The 9,608-nt window shown below is 38.1% G+C and overlaps 1 protein-coding gene across 1 annotated transcript; it reads right to left on the bottom strand.

Moving 5' to 3' along the window:
* Positions 1 to 3,839: 3,839 nt before the first annotated feature.
* Positions 3,840 to 8,810, bottom strand: LOC110617429 (pentatricopeptide repeat-containing protein At1g74750). The gene is made up of 2 exons (XM_021760187.2): positions 8,632 to 8,810; positions 3,840 to 6,682 (listed from the first exon to the last, which is right to left on the bottom strand). Exon 2 carries the CDS (start codon positions 6,662 to 6,664, stop codon positions 4,049 to 4,051), a length of 2,616 nt encoding a protein of 871 aa, XP_021615879.1. The 5' UTR covers positions 6,665 to 6,682; positions 8,632 to 8,810; the 3' UTR covers positions 3,840 to 4,048.
* Between the last annotated feature and the right edge of the window lie 798 nt (positions 8,811 to 9,608).

The following is a 9,608-nucleotide window of genomic DNA, read 5'->3' as shown; positions in this document are numbered from 1 at the left end:
GAGTGAAAAAGAAAGTGAAATAAAAAGAGAAAATTGGGAAGAGAGAAAGGGGAAAGAGAGTGATGTATTTACAAGGAGAAGAGAGAAGAGAGAAGAGGGGAGGGGAGAGTGAGTGACCAACTGTAATACCCGGCTAGAATCCGGCACCGGAATTTCTGTTGTTTGGTGGAATCCGGGGTGTTGGGATTCTATATAAGGGTAGGAGTTATGTTTTCTACGTGTTATGATGTGTTTTATGGTTTTACAGTTCGATAGTTTTGAGTTTTGAAGACAACATGGGTCATGGAGACTTTAGCCAAGTTCGGCCGCCGAAGATAAGTTCGGCCGCCGAAAGTGCCCAATGTTCGGCTTCCGAAGGTAAGTTCGGCCCCCGAATGTTGCATGGTTTTGCATGCGATTGGGCAACCGAAACTGAGTTGGCCAGCTAGCGTTTGGGCAGCCTTAGTCAGCATTTTGGACAGGTGTTATGTCCAATTTGTTGCCAGAAGCTTGGCCACGTCTCCCCTGGTTTATTTGCTGAGTTTGAGCAGCTCATGCAGAGTGTTTTGATCGTTCACAAGGGTTTGAATGTTTTGAAGCAAAAAGCTAAGTTTGTGAAAGTTTGAGAGTTTGAGGAGAGTTGGTCCGTTTTCCTTAGTTCAGAGTGTTCAGCTTCTTGTTACAGGAGGTAAGTAATGCTCTTGAACCTGTTTATGTGTTTTCTGAAGGTTTTATGGGAGTTGTGGCGAGAGAGATGCATGTTGAGGTTTTAAATGGGAGTTTTGATGATTTATGCATGTATACATGATTATGTGTTATGTTTGTTTTGTTGTTTGGGGTTATTAGATAGTTTTGGACCCCTGTGAACATATACTTGAGTATATGTGAGTTGAGTAGAGGAGGTAGGCATGTTTGGAGAGATTGAAGGGAAGGAGGAGATGGTTTGCCGTTGAAGCTGAGTTCTGGATGAACTCAGGTTCGGCAGCCGAAGGATCATTCGGCCGCCGAACCTCCTGCATGGTGGCTTGGTTGCCACAGCTTGCCCCCGAGTGTTTTTGCATGTTCGGCTCTGTTTGGGGGATTCGGCCGCCGAAGGTGCCGCCGAAGGTGCTTGAGTTTCGTCTCTGGAGAGGACGTTCGGCCGCCGAACCTGCCGCCGAAAGTGTCCTGTCCAGCTTTCTTTTGCATGCTTTGCATGGATAGTTGAGTGAGTTTAAGGGGATTCTTAGGGAAGGTTAAGAGAGTTATTTCTACGCTTGTTTGGTCCCTCATTTGAGTCCATCTGTATAGGTACAGACCAGAGGAACCAGAGAGAGCAGCAGTGAGTACTGCTCCAGAGGTTCAGAGCCTGCAGAGTCAGTCAGTCCAGATAGCCAGTGGTGAGTGGAACTAAACTTAAGACTTTTAATTGAACCACAAACTGCTTTTAGCATATCTCATGCATCATGTTTATGCCATAGGTTGATTGCATTAGTATTCACGAATATGTTGCATTGCATCGTTATGTGGTGATGTGAGTGAATGCTGAATGATCCCAGAGTCTCAGACAGGAAGTCCAGGAGCCTTTGACTACGCCCTGGCAGGTATAGCGAAGTCCAGGAGCCTTTGACTACGCCCTGGCAGGTATAGCAAAGTCCAGGAGCCTTTGACTACGCCCTGGCAATGGTAAGTACAGAGGTGTTATATACACATATACATATATGACAGGAAGACCAGGTGCTCGATTCTACGCCCTGGCACAGAGTTACTGGGACTATGTGGTGACGGGTTTACTCTTGATGTGGCTTGTCTGTGATATGGTGCATTCCATGAGATCATATTTTACTGAGATGTTTTACTGTTCTACTCACTGGGCTATAGAGCTCATCCCACTCCCTTAACCCCAGTTTTGCAGGTTCAGTGTACAGTGTACAGGGACAGTCCAGCAGAGTACAGGAAAAGTAACGAGATCTGTAATAGCTTAGAGTGGACATGTAATATTAAAGAGATGTAATAGTTGTTGCTTGACCTAGTGATGTATGTTTTGTACATGATCTGTATATGTATATATGTTTTCCTGTATGTGAAAACCAGGCTTAACAGGTATGAGTTAACCCATCTAGAGCAAGCTTTAGTCAGGGATACAGAGTACAGAGTACATGAGTACAGAGTACAGAGATAGTGCATGCACAGGTTAAGCCTTGGTTCAGAAAAGAGTTTTATTTTCACAGAAACTGTATGATCATGTATAAGGTTTACAGGTACACAGAGAGTATAGCAGGCTTGCTACGGGTTCTGGCGGCCTTAAGCCGACCTGAATCCTAGCGCCGGTGACGGTCCATTTCGGGGTCGTTACACCAACGGCTCTCTACAAGAGAGTTGTTGGTCAATATATCTTTAATATCGCGATTTAAGATTAAAAGTCTCACTAGGAGACTGACACGCCTTGTGTTGAGGTGACATAGCGTCCAACGCGCTTTAATATTATATTTCATCAATAAAAAAGTGGCGGGCTGACAGAATTCGTCCTACTCTATATGAAGTATAGAATTTTATCGTGCTTTTAAAGTGCGATAGAATTAATTATTAAAAAAATATTTAAAAGCACATTAAAGGAGAAAATAATTATACTGCGCTTTAAAAACGCGATAGAAACTCAATTCATCCTAATCCTAAACTAAAATAAACTATTTAAGAGCGCATTTTATTTTGATTTTTAATCGTAAAAAATCACCATAGATAAACTAATATACTAGACACAACTTCGGATTCATTGGCCAATGTTGGTGTAATGAATTCGAATATGGATAAATGATGCAAATCTTGAAATTGACTTTTGGGAATTTCTTTCTCTACCTTTTTGTGCATCAAATCAATTGAAGGGTTTTAATATATAAATGGAAGCTCATAGATAATATTGTTATAAATTCAAAGTTTATAGATGGTGTCATGTAATTGATTATTAGGGTTGGAGGTTAGCTAAAGTATTCTCTTTATTAAACAAAAAAAAAAATCTTTGTTAAGGTCCTTCAAAGCAGTCTGGTGTACAAGATTTACAAATTCTTTGTTATGCATATCAAACTATTGTAATTTGTATCTCATTTTGTTAGAAAAAGAAAATTTTCTTTGTTTCTTGTTTTTCTTTTTTGAGAAATTTCACGACTATCCCTTACCCGAAATTCCTTAGCTCGAACATGGAGGAACATCTACTGGGTGTTAATAGCGTGTTCATGCACTGTGATTTTTTGTAGTTGGTAGGCCAGCAATAAAGGCTGCAGTATCTTATATTAATAAGGACACAAGAATTCTAAAGGGGACAGAGCTGAGGCTGTTCATGGAAGATGCAAAGTGTAATATCTTCTTCGGTTCTGCTGGAGGTAACCTTCAAATTCCCTTGGTTTTTGTCATTTGTTGCGAGTATAACTAAGATAATTTAGAAGGAGAGCTGATTGGGGCTTTGTGCTGCAATAAATAAACTCGCAACAAAGGCCGATTGTGAGATTGCAGAGAGAAAGGGTACAGATATTCACAAAATTAGGACTTCTCGGGTATTCATGGATAATTGTAACAACCACTAAGAAAAGTAAGCTTTAAAGAAAAAAGCAAATCAAACAGTCCAATCTTGTGAATTAAATTGCAATGTCAGGTCTGAGTCAGATCAGTCGAGTTGATCCAAATTTTGAACAGCTCTATCAGGCTTGCAGTCAGTGCACAGACTTTAACTAGTTTAGTAATAATTTTTGCGGTGTGGCAAAGGACCTTGCCAGTGGAAGAACCTCCCCATTTCACAGGTTGCTACTAGCTACTAGCTACTAGATAGGGTTACAACTTTGAAAATTGGAGCTGCAATCGACCACATAACCATGTTCACAACAAACAAGGATAAAAAATGGCTTTCAATTACTGTAATGCAATCAGATACAGGAGAAAACACAAAGCGACCATCCTACGCTCTAATCTGCTACTTATACAGGTAGCAGTTAGCGAATAGAAAGTTATCTTGTATCTTGACATGCATAAATACATAGATATGCAAATGACACCGCGGCAAAATTGTGCATAAGCAACAATAAAGATAAACAGAAGCTACTTATAGTAAATGCATCCTCTCCACATAAGATTGGAGCAACCATGCGTTAAGAGGCTCCCCACACCCAACAAAACACCCGGAATTGCCATTTTCGGTGAAAAAGGGAAATCTGAAAATATGCAGCAATTCCTGTACAGCCTGCCTCACTAAAGAAGATCCTGTTACCCTACTCCGCCTTCCCCAGCCAGTCACTATATCAATACGGCTAGGACTAATGCCTGAGACTAGCATCTCGCGGCGAAACCAAGCAAGCGTCCTAGACAATGCTGTCACAGCAGTACCATCAGACATAACATGCAAGTTAATAAGCCAATAGCAAGAACCCTTCTCTTTGACAGCATCAGGATATATATTCTTCTGTGCAGCTACCTCCCAAACTGAGCCAGCCTCCTCCTTGAGCCCTGACTTGTGAAGAAAATCAACCACAGCATCAATGAGTCCCCTTTTGCTCTCTCTATCTTCACTATGCATCAGATCCAAGAACTTGCTTGCATGATCCCGCACATTTTGACCGTCAGGTCCAGCTGATGGTAACGACAACAGGAATGCATGTGCTGGATGGCCTGAGACTGCCATGAGTTCACAATAAATCCCCATGTCGTGTGGTGAGCTTGCCTCTGTACAACAACTGAGAAGCAATGTATAAGTCTGCAAAGAAGGGTGTAAATTCAATTTCAACATGCTCTGCAGCAAGTTATAAGCATCTGCAAGCCTGTGCACACGTAGGAATGCACTGAGAAGAGAATTGCAAGTGGGCACATTTGGGCGCAAGCCAGTATGGAGCATGGTCTGGTACCATTCCCAAGCCTTCTCAACATTCCCAGCCTTTCCCCACAAGTCTACTAGAAGGCCATAGACAGGCTCATCAGGCACCCAATTCTTTCTTTTCATCTCAAAGAAAACCTCTTCTGCTTCATCAAGATAACCACAGTGTCCAAGAACCTCCATAACTATGCTATAAGTTACTTTGTCAGGTTCAAATCCAGCATTCTGCATGTCACGATAAAGCTTTAATGCACTCTGGTAATTCCTTGCTTTGGCTTGCAAAGCAACCATGATATTGTAGGTGACTAAATTTGGAACACATCCTTGTTGAACCATCTCACCAAATAGCTTGTGGGCAGCAGCTAAATGGCCAGCCTTTCCAAGGCAGTTTATTATAACACTATAAGTGAATGTGTCTGGTGAAAGGCCAGCAACTTGCATTCTTTGGTACATCTCCATAGCAAAATCAAGAAACCCAGCTTTTGCGTGAATGTCAATGAGTGTGCAGTAAGTAACACGATCAGGTTCACACCCTGCCTTCTGCATTTGTTTAAACACATTAACTGCTTCATGTAGGTAGTTTGCACGACCATAACTGTGAATAAGACGATTATAAGTTACAACGTTAGGTTGGCATCCATCCTTGACCATCTGATCAAGCAATTTATTAATTGCACCAAACTGCTTTGCACGGCCAAGGATGCCAACCATGGTTGTGTAAGTGTGGCCATCATGCTTGAACCCAGGTTGCTGTTTTAACCAATTAAAAAAGCCAAAAGCAACTGTATGATCTTGAAGCTGCTTCAGAACTTGGTTTGCTTGATATGCATCAAATGAATAATTAATATTGCCAAGAGCTTTCTCTGCTGCAGGACCCCACCTTAGTTGTCTCAGTATCTGAGAAACATTTTCCACAATGTGCCCATTGCTTGCAAACTGTCTGGTACTTGGTACCATTATTGCTGTCATTTTAGCATCCCTTGAAAGTGTTCCATAATCTTCACAGAAGCGCTCCCCAACCTTTGAATCTTGAGCCTGTACATGGGCACTAAAATTTGTCACATACCGATTTGATTGACCTTTTGGTCTCTGAGGTATATTCCTCCTTTTATCAGTACCCGAAGCTATGCCATGATTTTTCACTGAACTACCAGGAGCAGTACTTGAAACACGTTTGGAACCTCTGACAGAACTTGATCTGTCACCTTTATCCTTCGAATTGTTAGAGTCACTAATATCAGACTGGACTACTGTCCCTGGGGATGGTTTCGGATAAACTTTAGAAAAGTTCTCCCTCCTGATGTGTTTCACATTTGAAGATTTTAGAGTAGAATGTGTCCTGGTGGGGTCAACCATGCAGTTTTTAGGTAAGTTAATTCCACTTCCATCAGATATAGGAATTTTGTACGTTACCAAATCAGATAGAAAACTAATTGCTGCAATACCTGCTTTCACAACCTGATCTGAAATTGGAGGTGAAGGGTATGCAACATCTTTCTCAACTGTATCAATGCCACTGGCATAGCTAACACAAACTGATCTCCCAGAAGTAGGAGCTGACACAGCTTCAGGCAAAGTTGGGTGCTCAATGCCATCAACTTTCTGACGACCCAACAATTTTCCAGCATCTCTCAAAACAGAGGTTTCTGCACTTGCTGAAGTTTTGGGGGCTACAGCAGATGCATCATGTGCAAGTAGAACATTATTTCTTGTTTGCTGCCTTCTTGGAACACAGGTTTCATCTTCAGAGCAAGTGCATGAACTACCATCTGCAGCATTAGACCGTGATCCACTAAGAAAAAATGACCTTGCATTACTGGAAAGGTTACTAAGCTGTTTTGCTCGTAACATGATCTTCAATCAGAAACCCTGTAATAAGAATGATCCATGAAAGAGTAATTATCTTAAACATCAACTTTATAATACTCTGAATTTCTCAATAAGCTTGTTTGCTCATGAACTGACATCAGTAATACAATACAAGGGATAACGTCTCAGATATACACAAAAGCCATATTCTCATAGCAACTGCAAGATGAACGATCAGTAGAGCCACCGACAAACAATCACCAAGGCAGCAAATGACATTTAAAAATGACTTCCATATTCTATTTAATATCTAAAAAAGGACAATGAAGAGAATAATGGAAATGCAACCTCTTAAAATGTCATTGATGTGCTCACCTTCACCAAAGCACTCGAAAGTCAAGAGGAATATTTGAGACTTCACAAATCAATAAATAAAGTTAATCGGGATGCAAAGCAAGCCACATTAGCTGTCAAATAAAGCAATTCATAATTGTAGCACAAAATGCACATTCCATTTTTCATGAGATTATTATTCATGGTAATTATGGGGGAAAAACAACATCTTAATGTCAAATTGAGGCATAATTAGTTCATTAGATCTACTACTAGAAAAGTAGCTGTCTCTATTTTCACTAATCCTAGTTCACACTCGCACCCTTGATCCATCCAATTTTAATAAAAAGTGGAAAGAAAATAAGAAATGTCTTCCTCCATCAGCCCATAAATCGGCTGCAACATCCCTCTGACCTGTATACCTCCAATTAGAAAGGCAGCATTTTAAATGCAGCTTTACTTTGAACCATCACAAAATTTTCATGTTGATATCACAGTACGGAGCAAGCAAATAGCACTTGTTCATTCTAGAAATGCAGAGTTACCATAAATAAAGCACATTTGAAGATGACCAAGAAAAAAAAAGGTAAAAAATAATTATATTCTTTACGCAATCATGCTTTTGCTTCCACGCTCCCTTTCCCCTCCTGTGTTCCCTGGAGTTGCATTTCTTCTCTCTTTCTCGTCTCACACTTGTATTTCTCATTCTCTGCTCATTGTGTTTTTTATTAAAGTTGCTTGTGCATCAAAATGGAAACTACAGTAACATCGTAGTATATACTCCCAGTCCTACCACTGGTTCCAAACCCCCAACAAAAACAGAAGGTTGTATGTGACTATGTTCTAAATCAAAATGGGAAAAAGGGTTTCTCATTCTAAATATTCTTCAAAACAATCATTTTGAAAGTGCACCATAAAAGATATGCAGTTGCTTCTCTACTTGATGAACATAAAAACAAACTAAAGAACCAAGATGTTGCTCAAAATAGTGATAACAGTGGTAGTTACTATATCCATGCTTGTATAGTGTGTATATTTCAGTTGCCCTTTCCACGATCTCTGCACTGTTGACATCTATCAGATTAACCCCGATAAAGCAGGGAAAAAAAAAACAAAAGAACAGATGATCCACTCATTTATTTAGAAATTACTTCTTCACCCTCAAAATGCATGACCAAGGTACTATAAATTACTAACAAAACTCTGCCAACCAGCAACTAACTTAACAAAAACACAAATACTATGTTATCCAACTGTTTTCTTTTAAACCATCCTTACCAATTTATATCAAGCACAAATAGCCCACACTTTAAGCTAATCATCAAATTCAATTACCAAGGTACTCTTTTAGAACGAGTAAACAAACAAAAGAGCATAAATTTACTCCCTCAAGTCACATTCTTCCGTGAACCAAGGCCAAATAATAACCAACAAATAGTATCTAACAAGCACACCAAATAAAGAACGAGCAAATTACAAAGACCCATGTTCTGAATCATCCATATAGGCCAAACACAAAAGAAAAATGGGGAAAATAAGAAAAACCCACAAACCAAATAACAATTGAAACAAGTGACAAGATTACAAACGGAAGAAACTAAAAAGCTTAATCCCAGTAAAAAATGGCACTGATATACAGAATTTAATATATCTATTTCAATGGTGGTTGGGAGTACCTGAGCTGATGTATAAGCTTCCGACGAGCTGAGATAGAGGTAAACAAAGTAGAGATTTTAGTTATTAGGGGTGAGGCGGGGAAGAAGAGGGAGACAGGGAGGGGCGGCTCTCCTCTAACGTCAACTCTTGTGGGTTTCTTCCAAGCAAATAGGGACTAAAGGAGGGTGGTATACGGGCGAGACTAAGGGTATTCTTTTTAGCGTTTCCCTTTTTTTTTTTTTTTAACCTTTTTTAAATATTATTATTTTAAATAAGTATGAGTGAATTTTTTATCAAGATAAAAATATTTATTAATTATTACTTATTTTCTCAAACTAAAAAATATAATTAAAATTATAAATTTTATACAATATATCTAATATCTTTCAATTATATCATTCTATAATTAAATTATTTTTTAATATATAAACGGCTTATTAATAAATTAATAAATAAATTACCATCTCAAACATAAAATAATTTATAAATTTATATAAAAATAATTTTAATATTTTATACAATAAAATAGTAAATAATTTTGCAAAATTTCTTAACAGGATTATGTAATTTTTAAATTTAATTTATCAATTCAGGCCATATTCAATAATGATAATTATTTTAAATTAATATATAATTTTTTTAATATATATATATATATAATAAATAAAAATTATGAGAGAAATAAAATAATAAAAAATAGAGCTGTCAAGTAGTTTATTTATTACTTCAAGTTTTGCAATAATTTTGGTCCTTCATGGGCTCATTTAATTGCAAAATCTCAATTTTTTTAATGTCAACATTTTTATGGATATAATAAAAAATGGTTTTGAGTTTGTTTTTGCAAGTAATTATTTAATTAATGGTAACTAATGAATTTTAAAAATTATACTAATAATTAAAATAACAGTGAAATTTCAAATAATAATTAAAGGGTTTCTAATATTATAAACTGGAATAACAATAAAAAAATTAATTTAAATGGGTTAGTGAAAATCTT

This window comes from Manihot esculenta, chromosome 6, assembly GCF_001659605.2.
Source record: "Manihot esculenta cultivar AM560-2 chromosome 6, M.esculenta_v8, whole genome shotgun sequence".
NCBI classification, from domain to species: Eukaryota; Viridiplantae; Streptophyta; class Magnoliopsida; order Malpighiales; family Euphorbiaceae; genus Manihot; species Manihot esculenta.
This window is presented reverse-complemented; position numbering and strand designations above follow the sequence as displayed.